Source organism: Chiloscyllium plagiosum, unplaced genomic scaffold, assembly GCF_037043375.1.
Source record: "Chiloscyllium plagiosum isolate Xiang-an unplaced genomic scaffold, Cpla_swu_hap1 HiC_scaffold_12, whole genome shotgun sequence".
Classification (NCBI taxonomy): Eukaryota; Metazoa; Chordata; class Chondrichthyes; order Orectolobiformes; family Hemiscylliidae; genus Chiloscyllium; species Chiloscyllium plagiosum.
Genome location: NW_028270150.1, coordinates 3801890 through 3828426, shown reverse-complemented (window position 1 = coordinate 3828426; position 26537 = coordinate 3801890). Strand labels below are relative to the sequence as shown.

The 26537-nt window shown below is 49.4% G+C and overlaps 2 protein-coding genes across 3 annotated transcripts in view; one reads left to right on the top strand and one right to left on the bottom strand.

The window, feature by feature from the left end:
• Positions 1–3672, bottom strand: part of LOC122555435 (glucose-6-phosphate exchanger SLC37A1) — a 111791-nt gene extending 108119 nt beyond the window's left edge. For both annotated transcript variants that reach the window (XR_015758774.1, XM_087992435.1), the window contains exon 1: positions 3554–3672. The gene's annotated coding sequence lies outside the window, so the exon portion shown is untranslated. The remainder of the gene's footprint in view (positions 1–3553) is intronic.
• A 1130-nt stretch (positions 3673–4802) lies between these two features.
• The window catches only part of rsph1 (radial spoke head component 1), a 54706-nt gene continuing 32971 nt past the window's right edge, over positions 4803–26537 (top strand). The window contains exons 1-2 of the mRNA XM_087992373.1: positions 4803–5573; positions 17523–17636. Coding sequence (XP_087848499.1) covers positions 5520–5573; positions 17523–17636 — 168 coding nt within the window. The 5' untranslated portion in view covers positions 4803–5519. The remainder of the gene's footprint in view (positions 5574–17522; positions 17637–26537) is intronic.

The window sequence follows — 26537 nt, the reverse complement described above, 5'->3', positions numbered from 1 at the left end:
CCTGGTTCCCTCTCCCCTGGTTCCCTCTCCGCCGGATCCCTCTCCCCCGGTTCCCTCTCCCCTGGTTCCCTCTCCCCTGGTTCCCTCTCACCTGGATCCCACTTCCTGGATCCCTCTCCCCCGGATCCCTCTCCCCTGGTTCCCTCTCCCCTGGTTCCCTCTCCCCTGGATCCCTCTCCCCTGGTTCCCTCTCACCTGGATCCCACTTCCTGGATCCCTCTCCCCCCGGATCCCTCTCACCTGGATCCCACTTCCTGGATCCCTCTCCCCGGGATCCCTCTCCCCTGGTTCCCTCTCACCTGGATCCCACTTCTTGGATCCCTCTCCCCCGGATCCCTCTCCCCTGGTTCCCTCTCACCTGGATCCCACTTCCTGGATCCCTCTCCCCGGGATCCCTCTCCCCCGGATCCCTCCCCCCTGGATCCCTCTCCCTCGGATCCCTCTCCCCCGGATCCCTCTCCCCTGGTTCCCTCTCACCTGGATCCCACTTCCTGGATCCCTCTCCCCTGAATCCCTCTCCCCTGGATCCCTCTCCCCCGGATCCCTCTCCCCCGGATCCCTCTCCCCTGGATCCCTCTCCCCTGGATCCCTCTCCCCTGGATCCCACTTCCTGGATCCCTCTCCCCCGGATCCCTCTCCCCTGGTTCCCTCTCCCCTGGTTCCCTCTCACCTGGATCCCACTTCTTGGATCCCTCTCCCCCGGATCCCTCTCCCCTGGTTCCCTCTCACCTGGATCCCACTTCCTGGATCCCTCTCCCCCGGATCCCTCTCCCCTGGTTCCCTCTCACCTGGATCCCACTTCCTGGATCCCTCTCCCCTGGATCCCTCTCCCCGGGATCCCTCTCCCCCGGATCCCTCTCCCCCGGATCCCTCTCCCCCGGATCCCTCTCCCCTGGTTCCCTCTCACCTGGATCCCACTTCCTGGATCCCTCTCCCCTGAATCCCTCTCCCCTGGATCCCTCTCCCCCGGATCCCTCTCCCCCGGATCCCTCTCCCCTGGTTCCCTCTCTCCTGGATCCCTCTCCCTGGATCCCTCTCCCCCGGATCCCTCTCCCCTGGATCCCTCTCCCCCGGGTCCCTCTCCCCCGGATCCCTCTCCCCCGGATCCCTCTCCCCTGGTTCCCTCTCACCTGGATCCCACTTCCTGGATCCCTCTCCCCTGAATCCCTCTCTCCTGGATCCCTCTCCCCCGGATCCCTCTCCCCTGGTTCCCTCTCTCCTGGATCCCTCTCCCCTGGATCCCTCTCCCCCGGATCCCTCTCCCCTGGATCCCTCTTCCTGGATCCCTCTCCCCTGGATCCCACTTCCTGGATCCCTCTCCCCTGGATCCCTCTTCCCTGGATCCCTCTCCCCAGGATCCCTCTCCCCGGGATCCCTCTCCCCAGGATCCCTCTCCCCCGGATCCCTCTCCCCTGGATCCCACTTCCTGGATCCCTCTCCCCCGAATCCCTCTCCCCTGGATCCCTCTCCCCCGGATCCCTCTTCCTGGATCCCTCTTCCTGGATCCCTCTCCCCCGGATCTCTCTTCCTGGATCCCTCTTCCTGGATCCCTCTCCCCCGGATCTCTCTTCCTGGATCCATCTCCCCTGGATCCCTCTCCCCTGGATCCCTCTCCCCCGGATCCCTCTTCCTGGATTCCTCTCCCCTGGATCCCACTTCCTGGATCCCATTTCCTGGATCCCTCTCCCCTGGATCCCTCTCCCCCGGATCCCTCTCCCCGGGATCCCTCTCCCCGGGATCCCTCTCCCCCGGATCCCTCTCCCCGGGATCCCTCTCCCCCGGATCCCTCTCCCCCAGTTCCCTCTCCCCCGGATCCCTCTCCCCTGGATCCCTCTCCCCAGGATCCCTCTCCCCGGGATCCCTCTCCCCCGGATCCCTCTCCCCCGGATCCCTCTCCCCTGGATCCCACTTCCTGGATCCCTCTCCCCTGGATCCCTCTCCCCCGAATCCCTCTCCCCTGGATCCCTCTCCCCCGGATCCCTCTTCCTGGATCCCTCTTCCTGGATCCCTCTCCCCCGGATCTCTCTTCCTGGATCCCTCTCCCCTGGATCCCTCTCCCCCGAATCCCTCTCCCCTGGATCCCTCTCCCCGGATCCCTCTTCCTGGATCCCTCTCCCCCGGATCTCTCTTCCTGGATCCATCTCCCCTGGATCCCTCTCCCCCGGATCCCTCTACCTGGATCCCTCTTCCTGGATCCCTCTCCCCCGGATCTCTCTTCCTGGATCCATCTCCCCTGGATCCCTCTCCCCTGGATCCCTCTCCCCCGGATCCCTCTTCCTGGATTCCTCTCCCCTGGATCCCTCTCCCCTGGATCCCTCTCCCCCGGATCCCTCTTCCTGGATTCCTCTCCCCTGGATCCCACTTCCTGGATCCCATTTCCTGGATCCCTCTCCCCCGGATCCCTCTCCCCGGGATCCCTCTCCCCCGGATCCCTCTCCCCCGGATCCCTCTCCCCTGGATCCCACTTCCTGCATCCCTCTTCCTGGATCCCTCTCCCCCGGATCTCTCTTCCTGGATCCCTCTCCCCTGGATCCCTCTCCCCTGGATCCCTCTCCCCGGGATCTCTCTCCCCCGGTCCCTCTCCCCCGGTCCCTCTCCCCCGGTCCCTCTCCCCTGGATCCCTCTCCCCCGGATCCCTCTCCCCTGGATCCCTCTCCCCCGGATCCCTCTCCCCTGGATCCCTCTCCCCCGGATCCCTCTCCCCCGGATCCCTCTCCCCTGGATCCCACTTCCTGGATCCCTCTTCCTGGATCCCTCTCCCCCGGATCTCTCTTCCTGGATCCCTCTCCCCTGGATCCCTCTCCCCCGGATCCCTCTCCCCCGGATCCCTCTCCCCCGGATCCCTCTCCCCAGGATCCCTCTCCCCCGGATCCCTCTCCCCAGGATCCCTCTCCCCCGGATCCCTCTCCCCCGGATCCCTCTCCCCCGGATCCCTCTCCCCTGGATCCCTCTCCCCCGGATCCCTCTCCCCCGGATCCCTCTCCCCCGGATCCCTCTCCCCAGGATCCCTCTCCCCCGGATCCCTCTCCCCCGGATCCCTCTCCCCCGGATCCCTCTCCCCTGGATCCCTCTCCCCCGGATCCCTCTCCCCAGGATCCCTCTCCCCCGGATCCCTCTCCCCCGGATCCCTCTCCCCAGGATCCCTCTCCCCCGGATCCCTCTCCCCCGGATCCCTCTCCCCCGGATCCCTCTCCCCTGGATCCCTCTCCCCTGGATCCCTCTCCCCCGGATCCCTCTCCCCCGGATCCCTCTCCCCAGGATCCCTCTCCCCCGGATCCCTCTCCCCCGGATCCCTCTCCCCTGGATCCCTCTCCCCTGGATCCCTCTCCCCCGGATCCCTCTCCCCTGGATCCCTCTCCCCCGGATCCCTCTCCCCCGGATCCCTCTCCCCCGGATCCCTCTCCCCCGGATCCCTCTCCCCTGGATCCCTCTCCCCCGGATCCCTCTCCCCCGGGTCCCTCTTCCTGGATCCCTCTCCCCAGGATCCCTCTCCCCTGGATCCTCAGCCGGCGCGAGTTCCTGGCGGGACTGCCCCATCCCACGGTGAGCCTACCTGCGACGGCGGTATGTGCTAGCCGGTGTCCGCCCCCGCTCCGGACACGGCTCCGGACACTCGGACCTGATCCGCTTCCGTAACAGGTGCAGCGTCCCCGGTACCGCCCAGACACTGAGTGTGCGCACACTGACCGGCCGGCACTGAGTGTGCGCACACTGACCGGCCGGCACTGAGTGTGCGCACACTGACCGGCCGGCACTGAGTGTGCGCACTATCAGTCTCCTCTCCCTCGGGAGACAATGGGCTCACATCCCTGTGGGATTCCGGCTCCAGTCCCTTGGGCCACGAGCCCCGCCCATCTCCGCGTTGTTCCCGCCCCTTGCGGTATTGGTCCCGCCTATATTCCCTTTGGCCCCACCTCTATCGCGTGTTGGCAGGTCACGTGACATCGCGCGGCCAGGAGGTGTGGCTGGAGCGTTGTCATGGTTTCGGTACACAGACCAACGGCCCGAGGGTGACAGAGAGGGAGAGACAGAGAGTGATAGAGATAGGGAGGGAGGGAGAGTGATAGAGATAGGGAGGGAGGGAGAGATACAGAGAGTGACAGAGATAGGGAGGGAGGGAGATAGAGAGTGATAGAGATAGGGAGGGAGGGAGATAGAGAGTGATAGAGATAGGGAGGGAGGGAGATAGAGAGTGATAGAGATAGGGAGGGAGGGAGGGAGAGAGTGATAGAGATAGGGAGGGAGAGAGAGATACAGAGAGTGACAGAGATAGGGAGGGAGAGAGTGATAGAGGTAGGGAGGGAGGGAGGGAGAGAGTGATAGAGATAGGGAGGGAGGGAGGGAGAGAGTGATAGAGATAAGGAGGGAGGGAGAGATAGAGAGTGATAGAGATAGGGAGGGAGGGAGAGAGTGATAGAGATAGGGAGGGAGAGAGAGATACAGAGAGTGACAGAGATAGGGAGGGAGAGAGAGATACAGAGAGTGACAGAGATAGGGAGGGAGGGAGAGTGATAGAGATAGGGAGGGAGGGAGAGAGTGATAGAGATAGGGAGGGAGAGAGTGATAGAGATAGGGAGGCAGGGAGAGATAGAGAGAATGATAGAGATAAGGAGGGAGAAATAGAGTGATAGAGATAGGGAGGGAGAGATAGAGAGAGTGATAGAGATAGGGAGGGAGAGATAGAGAGAGTGATAGAGATAGGGAGGGAGGGAGGGAGAGATAGAGAGAGTGATAGAGATAGGGAGGGAGGGAGACATAGAGTTATAGAGATAGAGAGAGTGGGATAGAGAGAGTGACAGAGGGAAAGATAGAGGGAGTGGAGAGGTAGAGAGAGTGACAGAGATAGAAGGAGAGATAGAGTGACAGATAAAGAGGGAGGGTTGGTGATAGAGAGGGAGAGATAGAGAGTGATAGAGATAGAGAGGGAGAGATACAGAGAGTGACAGAAATAGATGGACGGACAGAGGTAGAGGGATAGAGATAGAAAGGGAGAGATAGAGAGAAAGGTAGAGACTGAGAGAGATATAGAGAGTGACAGGGAGAGACAGGAGAGAGATTGACTGAGATAGAAGGGGAGAGAGACAGAGAAGGGGATAAGAAGGGCACAGAAGGAAAGGGAGAGGGGCATAGTTTGATTTGAGAGTGGAAAGGTAGGAGAGAGAGGATGGACAGGAGAGGCAAAGTTTGAGGGGGAGTGCAGGAGTGAGAGTGAGGCAGGAAAAAGGGTGACAGAGACAGACACAGGGACAGGAGAGAGAGAGGGTAGTGTGAGAAGGTGCGGAGGGAGCAAAGGAGAGCAGAGAGAGAGAGGGAAGGAGACAGGGACAGGAAGCAGAGAGGAGTGTGAGAGGGTGGGTACACAGCAAAGGAGAGCAGAGAGAGGACGCGGACAGGAGAGAGAAGTGTAAGAGGGTGAGGAGACAGCAAAGGAGAGCAGCAAGAGAGAAAGAGGGAGTTTTGAGCTGGATTGAAGAGTGCTATTGACAAAGGAGCTGATCTGAGGACCTTTCACCTGGAGGATGTCAGTGACAGAATCTGAGGAGTTTGAAGAGGAGCAGGGCCCTTATTTAGGGGTGAGTTATAATGACCAGAATGTGTGCACTGTCTGACATAATTGGGTCAATAGCCTCACAATGACAAGGATTCAGATTAGATCCTGAGATTAGGATCATCTACTGTCTCCAGGCCAGAGGTGTTGGAAACCTTGCAAAACCAATTTCCTCCCAGAGACAGAACCATCCTGTACTCAAATTTCCCTTTGAAACTGAACCATCAATGGAACAAAATGAGCTCCCTTTCCTCAATGTCCTGATTCAGCAATCAGCTAGGGGTCTCTCTAATAAAGTCTACCCAAAACTTACATTCACTGGTTGGTATACACAATGAGATTTCTACACCTCCACATGCTGTGAGATTGGTCTTTTCAGCAATAGCGCCAAGCCATCGGATTACTATGAAGTAGAGTACATCAAAGCCATGACTAACTATCCTGATCAGATCATTTCTTGCTGTTTATCACAAAATCTTATCAAAGGCCTTAATTTTTGGTCCTGAAAAGTGTGCCCAGTCTACCTCTGATTATCCTGCTGCCCAGCACTAACAGGAACCTGCTGTGATGGCAAAAAGATGTTTTGCCTCTCACACAACTGAGTGATGTGGTATATGAATTTCAGTGCTGGTGTGATGCCATGTATGTAGGCAGTATGTTCCAAAGACCGGTGGATTATTTGAGGAGCAGAAGAGTTGATGTTTCTTTCATGTTTGAAACGCTGACTCTCCTGCTCCTCGGATGCTACCTGACCTGCTGTGCTTTTCCAGCACCACATTTTTCGATTCTGATCTCCAGCAGCTGCAGTCCTCACTTTCTTCACTGGTGGGTTATATCAAACATCACATTCCTTTGGTAGTTCACAACAAGCAAGGTCCTGACCGTACACAACCAGTGTGAACTTGTACAACACAAAATACAGTGCCCAATATTAGAGGTAGTTTCACAAGTGGATGACAGTTACTATGTAATTCTGAGGTACAATCAATGATACTAACAGCTAGTTTAGGATTGTCAGTTGGACATGCAGTGCGGCACACTTGTGCGTAGATTAATCACAGAATCCATACAGTGTGGAAAGAGGCCATTTGGCCCATCAAGTCTGCACTGGTCCTCTGAAAAGCATCCCACCCAGACCCAGATCCCTACCCTATCCTTGTAATCCCACATTTACCATGGCTAACCCACCTAACCTGCACATTGATGGACACTAAAGGGCAATTTAGCACAGCCATTCCACGTAACCTGCACATCTTTGACTGTGGAAAGAAACCTTCACGTGCAGGAAGTGTATCCAGCTGCAACTCATGTTAGACCGCATGACGGCTCTGGAGCTGCGGATGGATTCACTTTGGAGCATCTGCGATGCTGAGGAGGTCGTGGATAGCACGTTTAATGAATTGATCACACCGCAGATTAGGATTGCTGAGGGAGAAAGGGAATGGGCGACCAAAAGGCAGAGGAAGAGCAGAAGGCAGTGCAGGTGTCCCCTACAGTCGTCTAGGTATACCATTTTGGATACTGTTGGGAGAAATGGCTCACCAGGGGAAGGTAGCAGTAGCCAGGTTCATGGCACCATGGCTGGCTCTGCTGTACAGAAAGGCGGGAAAAAGTGGCGGGAAGGGCTACAGTCATAGGGGATTCAATTGTAAAGGGAGTAGATAGGCGGTTCTGTGGTCAAAAACGAGGCTCCCGAATGGTGTGTTGCCTCCCAGGTGCATGGGTCAGGGATGTCTGTTATCGGCTGCAGGACATTCTGAAGGGGGAAGGTAACAGTCAGCTGCTATGGTCCACATAGGCACCAATGTTATAGGTTAAAAAATGGAATTAAGTCCTACAAGCAGAATTTAGGGAGTTAGGAGCCAAGTTAAAAAGTAGGACCTCAGAGGTAGTAATCTCAGGATTACTACCTCTGCCACGTGCTAGTCAGAGTAGGAATGATAGAATATGCAGGATGAATGCATGGCTTGAGAGATGATGCAGGAGGGAGGTACAGAGATTTTTGGGATATTGGGACTGGCTCTGGGGGAGGTGGCTCTATTACAAATTGAACGGTCTACACCTGGGCCAGACTGGAACTAATGTCCGAGGGGGTAGCTCTTGCTAACGCTGTTGGGGAGGGTTTAAACAAGGGGATGGGAACCAAATGAGGAGGTTAGTGGTAAGAAGGTAGTAACTAAAGCCTGTAAGGGACGAGATAAGGGTAAGACTAAGGGTAAGAGTAGGCCGTGACCAAATCATGAACACAAAGGATCAGGTGGTCTGAGCTGCATTTGTTTTAGTGTGAGAAGTGTAGTAGGTAAGGCAGATGAACTCAGGGTTTGGATTAGTATCTAAGAGTATGATGATTTGGAGGTGCCGGTGTTGGACTAGGGTGTACAAAGTTAAAAGTCAACAGGTTATAGTCCAACAGGTTTATTTGGCAGCACTAGCTTTCGGAGCGCTGTTCCTTCATCAGGTGGTTGTGGAGGTTAAGATCGTAAGACACAGAATTTATAGCAAAGATTCACAGTGTGATGTAACTGAAATTAAATATTGTAAAAGACCTGGATTGTTTGTTAAGTCTCTCATCTTTTAGAATGACCATGTTGGTTTCACCTCTTTCACAAATGGTAATCACAAAACTTTTTTAAAAGTTACATTCTCAAGTGAACTTTAATTGGTGTCATGTCGGCCCAGATAATGTATTTGACATGGTCATTCTACAGTTATATCACGCTCTAAACTTTTGCTATGAATTCTGTGATATACAATCTTATTCTCCACAACCACATGATGAAGGAGCAGCGCTCTGAAAGCTAGTGCTTCCAAATAAACCTGTTGGACTATAACCTGGTGTTATGTGAGTTTTAAATGTGAGTATGATGTTATCGCTATTAGTGAGACTTGGTTGAGGGAAGGGCATGCTTGGCAACTAAATATCCTAGGATGTAGATGCTTCAGGCGGGAGAAAGAGCGAGGTAAAAGGGGTGGAGGAGTTGCATTACTGGTCAGAGAAAATATCACAGCTGTGCTGAAGGAGGACTCGAGCAGTGAGGCAATATGGGCAGAGCTCAGAAATAGGAAGAGTGCAGTAACAATGTTGGGGTTCCCAACAGCGAGTGTGAGATACAGGTACAAATATGTAAACAGATAATGGAAAGATGTAGGGGCAACAGGGTGGTGGTGATAGGAGATTTTAATTTTCCCAACATTGACTGGGTTTCACTTTATATTAGAGGTCTAGATGGAGCAGTATTTGTAAGGAGCATCCAGGAGAGTTTAAAAAGCAATATGTAAACAGTCCAAATAGGGAAGGGGCCATACTGGACCTGGTGTTGGGGAATGAGCCCGGACAGGTGGTCGAAATTTCAGTAAGGGATTACTTTGGGAAAAGTGATCCCAATTCCGTAAAAGACTAGAGTGGTCCTAAAGGAAGAGTACTAAACTGGGGGAAGGCCAACTATAGCAAAATTCGGCAGCAGCGAGGGAATGTGGATTGGGAGCAGCTGTTTGAAGGTAAATCCACATTTAATACGTAGGAGATTTCGAAAGAGAGGTTGATGAGAGGATAGGACAGACATAACCCTGTGAAAATGAGGGATACAAATGGCAAGATTAGGGAACCATGGATGACACGTGAAATTGTGAGACCAGCTAAGAGAAAAAAAGAAGCATAATAAGGTCTAGGCAACTGAAAACAGATGAAGTTTTGGCACAGAATCTGTCCCTGTTGCTCAGAAGGGAAAATTGGGGGAGATGAGCAGAGCATTATTCATTGGGAACTCCATAGTTAGGGATACAGAAAGGAGGTTTTATGGGTTGCCTCTTGGGTGCCAGGGTTCGTGATGTCTCGGATAATGTTTTCAGGATCCTTAAGGGTGAGGGGGAGCAGCCACAAGTCGTGGTCCACATGGGCACTAACAACATAGGTGGGAAAAGGGATGGGGATTTAAGTGGTGCTGGAAAAGCACTGCAGGTCAGGCAGCATCCGAGGAGCAGGAAAATCGACGTTTCGGGCAAAAGCCCTTCATCAGGAATAGAGGCAGGGTGCCTGTATACTCTGCAGGCACCCTGCCTCTATTCCCGATGAAGGGCTTTTGCCTGAAACGTTGATTTTCCTGCTTCTCGGATGCTGCCTGACCTGCTGTGCTTTTCCAGCACCACTCTAGTCTAGACTCTGATTTCAAGCATCTGCAGTCTTTGTTTTTATCATGGGGATTTAAGGCAGAAATTCAAGGAGCTAGGGTGGAAGCTTAGTGCGAGAACAGAGTTGGTATCTCTGGTTTGTTGCCCGTGCCACATGCTAGTGAGGCGAGAAGTGGGGAGAGACAGGAGTTCAACACGTGGCTACAGGGATGGTGCAGGAGGGAGGGTTTTGGGTACCTGGATAATTGGGGCTCATTCTGGGGTAGGTGGGATCTCTACAAATAGGATGGTCTACACCTGAACCAGAGAGGTACCAATATCTTGGAGGAAATTTGCTAGTGCTCTTCAGGAGGGTTTAAACTAATTCAGCAGGGGATGGGACCCTAAATTGTAGATCTAGTGTCCAGGAGGTCGAGAGTAGTGACATCAGAAATGAGATTTTAAGATCACAAGAGTTCACCGGTAAACAGGAAGCTGGTTTGAAGTCTGTCTATTTCAACGCCAGGAGCATCCGGAATAAAGTGGGTGAACGTGCAGCATGGGTTGGTACCTGGAATTTTGATATTGTGGCCATTTCAGAGACATGGATAGAGCAGGGACAGGAATGGTTGTTACAGGCTCTGGGATTAAGATGTTTAAACAAGAACAGGGAAGATGGTAAAAGAGGGGGAGGTGTGGCATTGTTAGTCAAGGACAGTATTGTGGTGCCAGAAAGGATGTTTGAGGACTTGTCCAGTGTGGGCTGAGGTTGGAAACAGGAAAGGAGAGGTCACCCTGTTGGGAGCTTTCAATAGGCCTCCAAATAGTTCCAGAGATGTAGAGGAAAGGATTGCAAAGATAATTCTGGAAAGGAGCGAGAGTAACAGGGCAGTTGTTCTGGGGTCTTTAACTTTCCAAATATTGACAGGAAATACTATAGTTCAAGTAGTTGAGATGGGTCAGTTTTTGTCCAATGTGTGTAGGATGGTTTCCTGAAACAGTATGTGGACAAGCCAACAAAGGGAGAGGCCACACTGGATTTGGTACTGGGTAATGGATCTGGCCAGGTGTTAGATTTGGAGGTAGGTGAGTACTTTGGTGATAGTGATCACAATTCGGTTATGTTTATTTTAGTGATGGAAAGGGATAGGTACATACCGCAGGGCAAGAATTATTGCTCGGGAAAAAGGCAGTTATGATGCGATTAGGCAAGATTTAGGATGCGTAGGATGGGGAAGGAAGCAGCAGGGATGGCTTAATTGAAATGTAGAGCTTATTCAAGGAACAGCTTCTGTGTGTTCTTGATAAGTATGTACCTGTCAGGCAGGGAGGAAGTGGTCAAGTGAGAGAGCTGTGGTTTACTAAAGAAGCTGAATCTCTTGTCAAGTGGAAGAAGAAGGCTTATGTTAGGAAGAGACTTGAAGGCTCAGTTAGGGCGCTTGAGAGTTACACGTTAGCCAGGAAAGACCGAAAGAGAGCACGAAGAAGAGCCAGCATAACATGAGACGTCATTGGCAGATAGGATCAAGGAAAACCCTAAAGCTTTCTACAGGTACATCAGGAATTTTAAAAATGTCTAGAGAAAGATTAGAGCCAATCAAGGATAGTAGTGGGAAGTTGTGGGTGGAGTCAGAGGAGATAGGGAAAGTGCTTAATGAATATTTTTCATCAGTATTTACACTGGAAAAAGACAATGTTGTCGAAGAGAATACTGAGATACAGGCTATTAGACTAGTCAGGATTGACGTTCGCAAGGAGGAGGTATTAGCAATTCTGGAAAGTGTGAAAATACATAAGTCCCCTGGGCCGGAGGGGATTTATCCTAGGATTTTCTGGGAAACCTGGGAAGAGATTGCGGAGCCTTTGGCTTTGATCTTTATGTCATCATTGTCTACAGGAATAGTGCCAGATGACTGGAGGAAAGCAAATGTTGTTCCCTTATTCATGAAGGGGAGTTGAGACAACCCTGGTAATTATAGACCTGTGAACCTTACTTTGGTTGTGGGTAAAGTGTTGGAAAAGGTTATAAGAGATAGGATTTATAATCATCTTGAGAGGAATAAGTTGATTAGGGATAGTCAACACCATTTTGTGAAGGGAGGTTGTGCCTCTGAAACCTTATTGAGTTATTTGAGATGGTGACCAAACAGGTGGATGAGGGTAAAGCGGTTGATGTGGTGTATATGGATTTCAGTAAGGTGTTTGATAAGGTTCCCCATGGTAGACTACTGCACAAAATACGGAGGCATGGGATTGAGGGTGATTTAGCAGTTTGGATCAGAAATTGGCTAGCTGAAAGAAGACAGAAGGTGGTGGTATCTGTTTTGGAGCCACTGCTGTTAATCATTTTTATAAATGACCAAGATGAGGGCATAGAAGGATTGGTGAGTAAATTTGCGGATGATATTTAGTTTGGTGGAGTTGTGGATAGTTCTGAGGGATGTTGCAGGTTACAGAAGGACATAGTAAGCTACAGAACTGTTCTGAGAGGGCAGATGGAGTTTAATGTGGAAAAGTGTGAGGTAATTCACTTTGGAAGGAGTAACAGGAATGCAGAGTACTGGGCTAATGGTAAGATTCTTGGTAGTGTAGATGAGCAGAGAGATCTTGATGTCCATGTACATAGATCCCTGAAAGTTGCAACCCAGGTTGATACAAAACTCTGGTGCAGCCGCACTTGGAGTACTGCATACAGTTCTGGTCACTGCATTACAGGGAGGATGTGGAAGCGTTGGAAAGTGCGCAGAGGACATCTACTAGGATGTTGCCTGGTATGGGTGAAAGGTCTTATGAGGAAAGGCTGAGGGACTTCAGGCTGTTTTCATTAGAGAGAAGAAGGTTGAGAGGTTACTCAGTTGAGACATATAAGATAATCAGAGGGTTAGATGGAGTGGACAGTGAGTGCCTTTTTCCTCAGATGGTGATGGCTAGCACGAGGGGACATAGTTTTAAATTGAGGGGTGATACACATAGGACAGATGTCAGAGGTAGTTCCTTTACTCAGAGCATGGAATGTACTGCCTGGAACAGTAGTAGACTTGCCAATTTTGAGAGGATTTAAATTGTCATTGGATAAACATAAAGATAAAAATGGAATAGTGTCGGATAGATAGGGTTCAGATTGATTCCACAAGTTGGCGCAACATCGAGGGCCAAAGGGCCTGGACTGTGCCGTAATGTTCTATGTTCTCAGAATGTTGGGAAAATAGGACAAATCTGAAACAAAGAATTAAGAGGGATAAAAGGGGTCATGAAATATCTTTAGCAAACAGGGTTAAGGAAAATCTCAAAGTCTTTTATTCCTATACAAGGAGCAAGAGGGTAACTAGAAAAAGGGTTGGCTCACTCAAGGACTAAGGAGGAAAGTTATGCATGGAGTCAGAGAAAATGGGTGAGATTCTGAATGAGTATTTTGCATCGGTATTCACAGAGGAGAGGGACATGACGGATATTGAGGTTAGGGATAGATTTTTGATTACTCTAGATCAAGTCAGCATAAGGAGGGAGGAAGTGCTAGGTATTCTAAAAGGCATTAAGGTGGACAAGTCCCCAGTTCTGGATAGCATCTATCCCAGGTTACTGAGGGAAGCGAGCGAGGAAATAGTTGGAGCCTTAACAGATGTCTTTGCAGCATCCTTCAACATGGGTGAAGTTCCAGAGGACTGGTGAATTGTTCATGTTGTCCCCTTGTTTAAGAAGGGTAGCAGGGATAATCCATGTAATTATAGACCGGTAAGCCTGACGTCAGTGGTAGGGAAGCTGATGGAGAAGATACTCAGGGATAGGATCTATTTACATTTGGAAGAAAATGGACTTATCAGTGATAGGCAACATGATTTTGTGCAGGGAAGGTCACGTTTTACCAACTTAAGAGAATTATTTGAGGAAGTAACAAAGCTGATTGATGAGGGAAGGGCTGTAGCTGTCATATACATGGACTTCAGTAAGGTGTTTGATAAGGTTCCCCATGTAGGCTGATGGAGAAGGTGAAGTTACATGGGGTCCAAGGTGTACAAGCTAGATAGATAGAGAACTGGCTGGGCAGTAAGAGATAGAGAGTAGTAGTGGAAGGGAGTTTCAAAAAATGGAGAACTGTAGCCAGTTGTGTTCCACAGGGATCTGTGTTGGGACCACTGTTGTTTGTGATATACACAAATGATCCGGAGGAAGGTGTAGGTGGTCTGATTAGCAAGCTTGCAAATGACGCTAAGATTGGTGGAGTAGCAGATAGTGAAGGGGACTGTCAGAGAATGTAGCAGAATATAGATAGATTGGAGAGTTGGACAGAGAAATGGCAGATGGAGTTCAATCCGGACAAATGCGAGGTGATGCATGTTGGAAGATCCAATTCAAGAGCGAACTATACAGTAAATGGAAAAGCCCTGGAGAAAATTAATGTACAGGGAGATCTGGGCGTTCAGGTCCATTGTACCCTGAAGGTGGCAACGAAGGTCAATAGAGTGGTCAAGAAGGCATACGGCATGACTTCCTTCATCAGACGAAGTAGCGAGTACAAGAGTTGGCAGATCATGTTACAACAGTATAGGACTTTGGTTCGGCCACCTTTGGAATACTGCGTACAGTTCTGGTCGCCACATTACCAAAAGGACATGGACGCTTTGGAGAGGCTGCAGAGGAGGTTCACCAGGATGTTGCCTGGTATGGAGGGTGCGAGCTATGAGGAGAGGTTGAGTAGGTTAGGATTATTTTCATTCGAAAGACGGAGGTTGGGGGGAGGGGGGGCAGGGGGACTCGACTGAGGTCTACAAAATCATGAGAGGTGTAGACAGGGTGGATAGCAAGAAGCTGTTTCCCAGAGTGGGGTCTCAATTACTAGAGGTCAGGAGTTCAAGGGGAGAGGAGAAAAGTTTAAGGGAGATATAAGGGAGTTCTTTGCACAGAGGGTAGTGGATGCCTGGAATGCATTGCCAGTGGAGACAGGCATGATAGCGTCATTTAAGATATATTTAGACAGATACATGAATGAGGAGGGAGCAAAGGGATACAGATCCTTAGGAAATAAGTGACAGGTTTAGATAGAGGATCTGGATTAGCACAGGCTTGGAGGGCCGAAGGGCCTGTTCCTGTGCTGTAATTTTCTTTGTTCTTTGAAACCAGACACCTGGCAGAAACCCACGCAGATACAGCGAGACTGTGCAAACCCACATAGACAGTTGCCTGACGGTGAAACCAAACTTAGATCCCTGGTCCTGTGAGGCAGCTATGTTAGCTACTGAGCCACCTCAAACAGGAGGGTTTCTTTTGACCCTTGCACCCTGAAATTCGAACCCAGGTCCTCAGAACATTACTTGGATCACTGCCTTAACAGTACAGCAATAATACCACTAGGCCGTCACCTCCCTAAGGAGGGTAATTACATAGGAATGAGGGCAGAGTTGGTTGGAGTGAACTGGGTAAGGAGTTTAGCAAACAAAACAGTTGAAGGTCAATGGCAGAAGTTTAAGAAAGTAGTTCATTACTCACAAAAAGGATGTATTGCAGAGCAGCACGGTGGCTCAATGGTTTGCACTGCTGCTTCACAGCGCCAAAAACCCAGGTTCGATTCCAGCCTCGGCCGACTGTCTGTGTGGAGTTTGCATATTCTCCTCATGCCTGCATGGGTTTCCAGCGGGTGGTCTGGTTTCCTCCCACAATCTAAAGATATACAGGTTAGGTGAATTGACTGTGCTAAACTGTCCATAGTGTTCAGGGATGTGTAGGTTAGATGCACTAGTCAGTGGTTAATGTAGGGGAATGGTCTGGGTGGGTTACTCTTTGGAGGGTCTGTGTGGACTTGTTGGGTCAAATGTCCTGTTTCCACACTGTAGGGATTCCATGATCTATGATAAGAAGGTAAAACCAAAAACATGGTTAACCAAGGAAGTTAAGATTTTGAGATGCTGGTGTACAAAGTTAAAAATCACACAACACCAGGTTATAGTCCAACAGGTTTATTTGGAAGCACTAGCTTTTGGAGCGCTGCTCCTTCATCAGCTGGTGTATAAGATTACTGGACACAGAATTTATAGCAAAAGTTTACAGTGTGATGTAACTGTAGAATGACCATGCTAAATGAATTATTTGGGCCGACATGACACCAATTTGTTAAAGTTCTGTTGAGAATGTAACTTTTAAAAAAGTTTTGCAATTTACATATTAGATTACCTACAGTGTGGAAACAGGCCCTTCGGCCCAACAAGTCCACACTGACCCTCAGAAGAGTAATCCACCCAGATCCATTAATGCACCTCACACGATGGGCAATTTAGCATGGCCAATTCACCTAAGCTGCACATCTTTGGACTGTGGGAGGAAACCCACGCAAACACAGGGAGAATGTGTAAACTCCACACAGACAGTTGCCCAGGGTGGGAATTGAACTTGGGTCCCTGGTACTGTGAGGCAGCAGTGCTGACCACTGAGCCACCATGCCGCCCAAAGAACTGGGACCAACATGGTCATTCTAAAAGATGAGAGACTGAACAAACAACCCAGGTATTTTTCAATATATAATTTCAGTTACATCACACTGTAAACTACGATCTTATATTCCACAACCACCTGATGAAGGAGCAGCGCTCCGAAAGCTAGTGCTTCCAAATAAACCTGTTGGATTATAACCTGGTGCTGTGTGATTTTTAACTTCAAGGAAGTTAAGGATAGCATTAAATTCAAGGAAAAAAACAAAGTAGCAAAGATTATTGGTAAAACAGAGTATTAGGAATGTTTAAAATTCAACAAAAGTAGACCATAATAAACTATGAGGTTAAACTAACAAGTAACATAAAACAGAGAGCAAAGTTGTATTTGAAAATATAAGAATTAACACAGGCCCTTCAGAGAATGTGACCCCCAGCCATTTCTGGGACAGAAACTGACTGTCCCTCCTAGGATTCTTCTCTTATAATGCATGGTTTGTCAATGCAAATTCGCTGTAATGCAATAGACAAATTGGGGACAGTGTGAACTTTAAAACTAAAAGTTTTAAACTTTTAAAACTAATGCAATTACAGCACCAACACTTTAAGTGCTGTTTCTAAAGCAGGAGTTTTCTATAACATAGGGTTGCACAAGAATGTAACCATCGCGTTATAGAAGAACTGACTGTAACTCCATGCTTCAATGCAGATTAAGCTGTAATTGTGACAAACCTGGGAGCTGAAACTATGACTATTCTTCCAAGGCTACAGTATATCTGACACTTGTCCTTAGCCTGGATCCCTTGCACTGAAGCTATCCACTGGATTCAGTGAGTGGTCTCCTCTTTGGGGAGAAAGTGAGGTCTGCAGATGCTGGAGATCAAAGTTGAAACTTTATTGCTGGAACAGCACAGCAGGTCAGGCAGCATCCAGGGAACAGGAGATTCGACGTTTCGGGCACAGGCCCTTCTTCAGGAATGAGCAGAGAGTGTTCAGCAGGAGAAGATAAAAGGTAGGGAGGAGGGACTTGGAGGAGGGGAGTTGGAAATGTGATAGGTGGAAAGAGGTCAAGGTGAGGGTGATAGGTCGGAGTAGGGTGGAGGCGGAGAGGTCAAGAAGAAGACTGCAGGTCAGGAAGGCGGTGCCGGGCTGGAAGGATCCGGCTGAGACAAGGTGGGGGGAGGGGGGATGAAGAAACTGGTGAAGTCCAAGTTCATCCCCTGCGGTAAAGAGAACAAAGCCCTGCATTTGGCAAACTTGATGAAAATGTTTTTGGAAAGCAGCTGGAGTTTGGCTTGAGAGTCACACGGCCTGTTCCAAAAGCTGAGCAACAGGACATTCAATTCTGACTTGTCTTTTTACCTGACACTGTCTTCCCCAGCTCTTGTGGACTTTTGAATCAAGGATAATGTTTGAAATATGCTTTTTCCATTTGGTCCTTCTTTCAGGAATATGAAGGTGATCGGAATGAGGAAAATGAGAGACATGGTCAAGGGAAAGCTATTCTGCCAAATGGTGACACATATGAAGGTGCCTATGAACATGGCAAGCGCCATGGAATGGTAAGACATTAACGGTCCCAACGTTGTAAAATATAAGTTCGATGTATAATTTAAAAATCATATACTCAATGTTTATTTCTGGAAAATTAATTGCTGAAGGATAGTATATGCACAAACAAAAATTCTAAACACACCCAACTTGGATATTTTGTACAAAGTATTTGAGTACTCCAATCACTTTATTTTTACATGCATTTATTTTTGTAAAAAGTCAATTGCATCTACACATTTCAATGTCACAGTTTTTCTTTCTCTCCACTGTAAGCCACTAAAGTTAATCTCTTATCTTTTTATCACTAACAATCCGTCCTGGACCATCCATGTTGATGCGATAGTCAAGGAGGCACAACAACGCCTCTTCTCCCTCAGAAGGCTTAGAGTTACGACACGGGGTAAACATCATCCCTCCCCCCGTCGTCAATTTACACCTGCAACACAGAAATAATTCACCCGTGTTGTAATCTATGAAAATTGAAGAGGCAAAGAACTATCCCAAAAAATCACTATTTAAAGTAAAAATTAACAACTTTAATTTTTTAATGTCTAACAGAGAATAATTAACTTACAACTATTTACAACTCATTTATCTAAACCTGTTTTTTACTTTTCTTCTATAATACCAGTCCGATAAAACCCTGTTAGAAACGAAAATCGCTTCTCAATAATCGCTCTAGACAAATTCAGGAAAACAAAGTTTTATTAACAAGTCAAGTCTGCAGAGTCGGGCACCCTTAAAGAAAAGGCGCGCTGAGGCTTACAAAGTCTCCATTATTTATAGGACAAGTCCCTCCTCTCCTTGGCTCCAACAAGCCATGAGGTTCACATTCTTAAAAACATCATTATTTTTATCACAAAGTCTGCAACAAAAGGCTCCAGAGTCTCCAAAGTTTGTTGTTTTTCTCACCCTGTAGTCTTATCAGTCAAAAGCTTTAATCTGAAACAGATGTCTCAAGTCGTACTCCCATCCTGGAGTCTTATCAGCCAAGGACTCATCCTTCTCTGCTGTGTGAATGGCTTCATTAATCAAGAGCCTGCTTGCTTTTACTATCGCTCACAAATTGTCAGCATTCTGCACAATTTAAACTACTCTACTTTTGAGTATATAAAATGGTTGTTAGAAAAGAAACAAAGGTTTTGTCTTTTATTATAGATCAGTCTGTGGTCCAGGCACATCTTAAAGTTTAAACCGAAATTACCTCTCACAATTCCACCCTTTTCTTTCTTTAAGATGTGCCTGACCAAGATAAGCCCCCCCCTTCCCTCAAGGGCCCGGGAAATCCTTGGTCTTTCGCAGCAACATCACTTTAAGTTCCCGTGTCCCATGTTGTGGAACCACCACTGCCTGGAGTCGGGAAATATTTTTCTGAATTAAAAACTGAATACAGGGAGTTAGGCAGGGTAATACGAGAAGAAGAATCATGCCGCCCCCAACCACCAGCAACGCCGTGCGCCACCAGCTACCACCTAGGAGACCATCCCACCATCCGATGCCACTAAGAGGACGCCAAGATTGTACTGGCACATGGGCCAATCTCCGAATTTCATCGGAAATTTTCAAAACCGGTTTACCATTATCGTCAATTTCTAGACAGCAGTTTGTCAGGTTAAATTTCCCGCACACACCCCCCTCCGAGGCCAACAGATAATCCAAGGCAAGTCGGTTTTGATATATAGCAGCCCTCATCTGATCCTGCTGCTGAGCCAACAGCTCTAGGGCCAGGGCAGTCCGGTTAGTAATGACCTCTACGACTGCTTGGAGCCGGATAATTCGATTTAGCATATAGATAGGAGTGCGATATCCCCATGATCCGTCCTGTGCCAAGTAGCCGGCCCATAGTATTCAATAATCCGGGCCGGTGGCCACTCATCCCCCCAATCACCGACTTGGATATCCCATGGCGACCTACGCAGGGAGTCAAAGAGTTTAACTCCCAAATCATCGCCTTCCTCCCGGGGTAATAGGAAGAACGCAGGTCGTATTAGACCCAGGAAGCATACCCCAGCCCATCCCATGGGCAGTTTGGAGTATGCCTGATTACCGCATATCCAAAATAGGCCATCTGGAGCAGGCCCTCCCTGCCTCACAACGTCATCCCACAACTCCTTTACCCCAGGGACGCCCTCATAAGGACCAGGACCACCGCAATTCCAGTATTCGGATTGTTGACCCCGTGGCAGAGTCTGGACAGGATTATTCCAGCATTGATTCCCCTGACAACCACCGCTCCACACTCTTTTCATGCCATCGGAAGGGTCAGCACTTAGCTCGTAAGAGGAGGAATCAGAACGTAACCGAATGCAATTTTGATGATCTCGGTTTGCAATGTACCAAGCAATATTCTCAGGCCACCATACTCGCGTGGTTGCATCCAATATATTCTGACAGGGGCTAATCCCTACCTTCACGGTCCCCTTGCCTTCAATACAGAACTGGCCCTCAGGGCTGTTTGTCAGTCTCCACCCCTGGCTTTTTCTGTCGTTGTCATGAGTCCAAGTGGTTTGCAGCAATTCCCCTATGTCTAAGCTTTGACCAGTCCACGGCCATTGTTCCGACATATGCGGCCCCCCACAGACCCAGCAATTGCTAACATTTAAAACAGTGGCTATTCTAGAGGTGAGATCAATAAACAGGTTTTGTGTAACATCAGGGAGTTCAATCTGTCCTTCTACCTCTTCGTATACAGATGGCACTTTAGGGAGCACGACCGTTCCCTGACGGTCTTGCTCTTTCCCCAACCCCCGATCAGGGATCTGTATCTTGGTCTCCTTGACTCTGTCAACCTGCTCCCTGAGCAACACGGAGGATAGGTCCCGCCTCCCAGTTTTGCTAATACACACCCAGCGGTCATTTATAGGGCATCCATGGATTTTGCCACCGTATCCTTTATTATATACCTGATAATAGGGTCTCCCATCCTCCCAACATTCATGGCGTGCACTCACATCGTAACACCTATCGTCCACATAGGAATGGGACACAAATGATCCCGAATAGATTCGAATCCCAAGTCTTACTGTAGTTCGACATTTGTCACATCTCCCCTCACCCTCCCCCACATACAGGAGTAAACTGATCAATATCCCCACCAATACAGTCCAAGTAGAGTTCATTATTGCTGTCTTTTCAGTTTTACCGACAACGGCTTGTCCCCTTGCTCGCATGTCCAGGTGCTTTCTTCTTCAGGCGGAACGGGCCCCTTTATCCTTGATGCGTGGACCCACCCTTTTTCTTTCATTCGAACAGCTGCCTCAGTTGTTAACAGAACCAGGAACGGTCCTTCCCACCGCGGCTGGAGCTTTTCGGCCTTCCAGGTCTTAACAAGTATCCAATCTCCGGGCTCCACCTTATGCAGGAGGAAGTCGAGCGGCGGAGTCTGAGCCAGGAGACCTTTCCTTCGGAGTTCTGCAAAAGAACGGGATAAGGCCAGTAAATAGGTTCGGATAAATACATCCCCCCCTTGTAGAGTGGGACATCCATCAACCTTACTCCAATATGGTAATCCGAAGAGCATTTCATAGGGGGAAACCCCGACATCTCGGCGAGGTGCCGTACGTATCCTCATTAGGGCAATGGGCAGGCACTTTGGCCAGGGTAACTTAGTTTCTAACATCAGCTTAGTCAATTGGGTCTTGAGCGTGCCATTCATTCTCTCAACTCGACCCGAACTCTGAGGATGCCAGGGTGTGTGGAATTTCCATTGGATACCCAGGGCATTACAGATCAAATGGTGTAGCTTAGAAATAAAATGCGTCCCGCAATCGGAGTCAATAGATTCCATTATGCCATATCTCGGGATTATGTTCTCTAACAACAGTCGGGCCACGGTTGGTGCATCGTCTTTGGCAGTTGGGAAAGCCTCTACCCAGTGAGTGAAATGGTCTACTATTACTAGCAGATATTTCCATCTCTGTACTGGGGGTAATTCTGTAAAGTCGACTTGGATCCTCTGAAATGGCCTAATCGCTAGGGGCTGACCACCACGCATGGCTTTCTGAGTAATACGCCGGCAAGTGGGGCATCCGACTACCTCTTGTTGGGCTAATGTGTATATCCCCCTGCATACATAGTCTCTCAGGATTGTGTCACACATGGCTTGCACCCCCCAGTGGGTCTGATGGTGTAATCGGTGCAGAATACCCCGGGTGATCTGTTTGTTCAGTACTTGTCTCCCATCAGGAACCGTCCACTTCCCGTTAGTATCTAGCCGGGCACCCAATTGATCCATTTTATCAATCTCCCCCTGGGTGAAGACGGGTTGTTTAGCGAGGCCTTCCCTCAACGGTATTAACGTTAACAATTGGACGGATTTTTCGACCGCTGCCCGCTTGGCTTCCTCGTCTGCCAGCCGGTTTCCCACCGCTTCCGGTGTCGACCCCTTCTGGTGACCGGGTACATGGACTACTGCAAGTTCCGTAGGTAACGCCAGGGCTTCCAACGTTAGGCTGATCATTTGTTCGTGAGCTAATTCTTTTCCCCGGGAAGTTATCAATCCTCGCTCTTTCCAGATTTTCCCGAAAGTATGAACGACTCCGTATGCATACTTTGAGTCAGTATATATGGTCCCCACTTTCCCTTCCAACAGCTTCAGGGCCCTCTGGAGGGCGTACAACTCACAGGATTGGGCTGACCACTTCCCGGGCAGTCGTCCAGACTCAATCGTCCGTTTCGTTGCACCATCTATAACAGCATAGCCACTGTATCGTACTCCACTGATGCACCGGGAGGACCCGTCGATATACAGTTCCTGTCCCTCACCCAGCGGGGCTTCTTGCAGGTCCTCTCGGCTTTTGGTCTGCAAGTCCACAAATTCCACACAATCATGCTCCTGTTCCCCGTCTGCAGGACGTCCGTACAGAAACTGGGCTGGGTTGCAACTGAGATCTTTTGCAAAATTGAGATCGTTCCCGGTCATCAAAATCATCTCATACTTTAGGATGCGAGAGTCTGTTAACCAGCGGTGAGCCTTCTGAGCCAGTATGGCACTAACCGAATGTGGGGAGTATACTGTGATCCTTCCTCCAAAGGTAAGTTTTCGGGCCTCTTCTACTAACATTGCCGTAGCTGCCACTGCCTGTATACAGGTCGGCCATCCACAAGACACAGGGTCTAACATTTTTGACAAAAATGCAACCGGCTGACGTTTCCCTGCCCGCAGCTGAGTGAGCACACCCTGGGCAATTCCGCCGGCGCTATTAACATATAACTGGAACGGTTCCTTCAGGGTGGGTAAAGCCAATACCGGAGCTCGAATCAGTTTATTTTTAATAATATTAAATCGCTGCTCCTCCTCATCTGACCAGTCCACCTTTTGTCCTTCTTGTCCCAGTTTGTCGTACAAAAATTTTACTAAAGTGGTGTAACTTTCAATCCATATCCGGCAATACCCTACTAGTCCCAGGAATTGTCTGACTTCCTTCTTCGTCCTGGGTATTGGCATACCCGTAATTCCTGATATTCGTTCTGGCGTGATACGGCGGTGCCCCTTACTGACTTGATGGCCCAGATATCTTACTTCTCGCTCCACAAACTGGAGTTTTGTCCTGGAGACGCGTAGACCCTGTTTCCCCAGGAAGTTCAACAGGGCAACGGTGTCTGCTCGTACCTCCTCTTCTCTTGGTCCTGAGAGTAAGAGATCATCGACATATTGGAGCAATTGATTCTCCGCGTTACACTGAAATCCTTCCAAGATCTGCTCCAGTATTTGTCCAAACAAATTGGGTGACTCCGTGAATCCCTGCGGCAAGACCGTCCATCTTAACTGTCGCTTTCGTCCTGTGAAGGGATTCTCCCATTCAAAGGCAAAAAGGTTCCGACTTTCTTCGTCAAGGGGGCAACTCCAGAAAGCATCCTTCAGATCTATTACACTGAACCATTCATGTTCGGGGGGAATTTTACTCATTAACGTGTAGGGATTAGGTACCACCGGGTATCTAGCCTGGACTACTTCATTCAACCCCCGCAGGTCTTGCACCAGCCTATATGTCCCGTCCAGCTTCCTCACAGGGAGTATTGGAGTATTGAAAGGGGACATGCATTCCTCCAGTAGTCCATCTGTGATTAATCTTTCTATCACAGGTTGTAACCCCTCCCGTCCTTCCATAGCAATCGGGTATTGTTTCCTTCTTACCGGGCCTCTTCCTGGTAACATGGTGATTTGGAGAGGTTTGATGTTTAGACCCCCTCTGTTCCCCTCTCGGTACCAAACTTCCGGGTCTATTTGTTGATCATCTTCTTCGGTGAGGGCGAACAACCTTACCACCATTTCCCCGTTACTTGGTACCGTTCCGATCCCTAGTTTGACCTGCAAGTCTCTTCCTAACAAATTAAATCCCGCCGATGGCAGTAGAAGGAGGTCTCGTTTAGTAGTTCTGTTTTCATATCCAATTTCCACGTCCTCTACCACTGGGACTTGTAATTTCTGTCCTCCAATTCCAGATACCCCCATAACTTTTCCTCCTGCTCGGGTGCCGGGGGGTATTTGGATTATACTTGATCTTTCGGCTCCCGAGTCCACCATAAATGTGATCTCCGATCCTTGGGGCCCTACTTTCAAGTTTACCAGGGGTTCCTGTCGATAGTCCTTTTGCCCCAAGGGTAGGAACCCCCGACCTCCCTAATCTTCCTCCATCAGGGCGTACGACCTCACCTCCCGCTTGTAGCGGGAGCACTCCCGTTTAAAATGTCCCTCTTCATTACGATAGTAACATCTGAGTGTCCTCTTCGTTTCCCTGTCGCGGTCTCGCGTTCCTCCACTCTTCCTTTGTTCCGGCCATGGTTCTCTTTTCCTCTGCTCTTGCCACGACTCTCCCCTTTCCTGTTTCTGCCACGGCTCTCCCTTTTCCTTTCTTCCAGCTGTCATTTGTTGCACCGTTTGCATCATTATCTTTGTCGCCTTCCTTTGCTTCTCATCGTCCCTTCTCACAAACACCTTTTGCGCCTCTCGTAGTAATTCACTTAAAGATTTACTATCCCAATCATCCATTTTCTCTAACTTCTTTCGTATGTCCGGCCAGGCCTTTGATACAAACTCTACCCGTATGAGTTGTTGCCCCACGTCCGTCTCAGGGTCCACCCCAGCAAACTGCTGCAAATTCTTCCTAATCCTGTCTAGGAAGTCCGTAGGGGTTTCCTCCGGGTTTTGATGATTACCAAAGGCCTTGGTAAAATTGTGCCCCTTCGGGGCTGCGTGTCTTATTCCTTTTATCCAATATTCCCGCATGTCTCTCATGTTGCGCCGTCCTCCCTCCGTGTTCTTATCCCACTCGGGGTCGGTGAGGGGAAACTTCTGCTCCCCTCCTTCTCCCCCCTCTCTCTCCCAGACCAAGAGCGCAGCTTGTCGTATCATCTGACGCTCCTGGCTAGAGAACAATGTTTTCATGATGGAACACATCTCTTCCCACGTGTAAGTATTCGGACCCAGGAACTGATCCAATTGTTCAGCAAGTCCCATGGGGTCCTCTAGTAGACCCTTCATCTCCCTCCTGAAATTCCGTACTTCAGTACTCGTCAAGGGAACGTTCACATATCCCGTCCTTCCTTCCTCGCCCCCCATGGGCACTTCCCGGAGTGGATTCATTCTTGCAATCGAGACAGGGTTTTGTCTGTGACCCTTTTCAGCTTGAGATCTGGTCTGTACCCCTGAGGTAGTTTGTGATTCCTCCCCATCTTCTTCCCCTTCCCCTGAATCGTCGTCACCCGAAGGAACATTCTGTGGGGCAGACGGGGTCACGTAGGGCGGCGGTAAGTGATCTAAAGGGTCCCATTCTTTCTGCCCTTTCGAATCTTTATTAGTTACCTGCATTTGGCAAGATATCGTAACCGGCAGCCAACAAAGGGCATAATCACTTTCTTCCAGATTAACATCAGGTTTTGAATTGACATATAAAATGAGGGCTTGCCGGACCCAGTCTTCGTCAGTACCGAATCTAGGCCACCACACTGAGTCGCCCTGAATAGGTTTCTGGGACCACTTTTGACAGTATTTTACCATCTTCCTTTTAGATTTTCCCTTTCTTCCACCCTGATCCCAATTATTTAGCATTTTCCCTAACGGACTATCGTCAGGTACCCCGGGGTATGTGTCATTGTCCCTGTTTAAGCCTACCTTTCCCTTAATCACCTTAGATCCCTTATTTCCCATTTCCGAGGACTTCGTATTTTTCCCGTGATAATCTATCACAATGTAGCCAATTCCCGGACCTTCAGTCCCGTGATCGCCCAGGTTCCTTTGCAGGCACCCCCGGTCTTTGGATTCCTGTGTCCTACGTCTCTGTGACACAAATCACAGGCACCCCATAGGTGCACGTTCCTCCTCAAACACGGTCTCTGCAAAATCCCTCACAGGCGAGCCCCGGTCTCCAGATTCCTGAGTCCCACGTCTCTGTAGAAAAAAAATCCACAGGCACCCCGTAGGTACCCAGTCCTCCGGAAACACGGTCCCCGCAAGTTTTGTCTTACCTGGGTTCGGTGCACCGAAATTACTCGATCGTTAACCATGCCCACTGCCTCGGGTACACCCCTCCTTTGTTTTCCTGAGCCTCCCGGATATCACTCGCTCAAGCCGCGCGGGGCGACAAGCAAGGAATCAGGGACTGCTGAACTCAGCAGGGTGCACCTTCTCCGATATCCTTCCTCAACTCCCCTTGCGGCCGGAGTGTTGATCCCGGATGACGAGCCCCCAAGTTGTTAGAAACGAAAATCGCTTCTCAATAATCGCTCTAGACAAATTCAGGAAAACAAAGTTTTATTAACAAGTCAAGTCTGCAGAGTCGGGCACCCTTAAAGAAAAGGCGCGCTGAGGCTTACAAAGTCTCCATTATTTATAGGACAAGTCCCTCCTCTCCTTGGCTCCAACAAGCCATGAGGTTCACATTCTTAAAAACATCATTATTTTTATCACA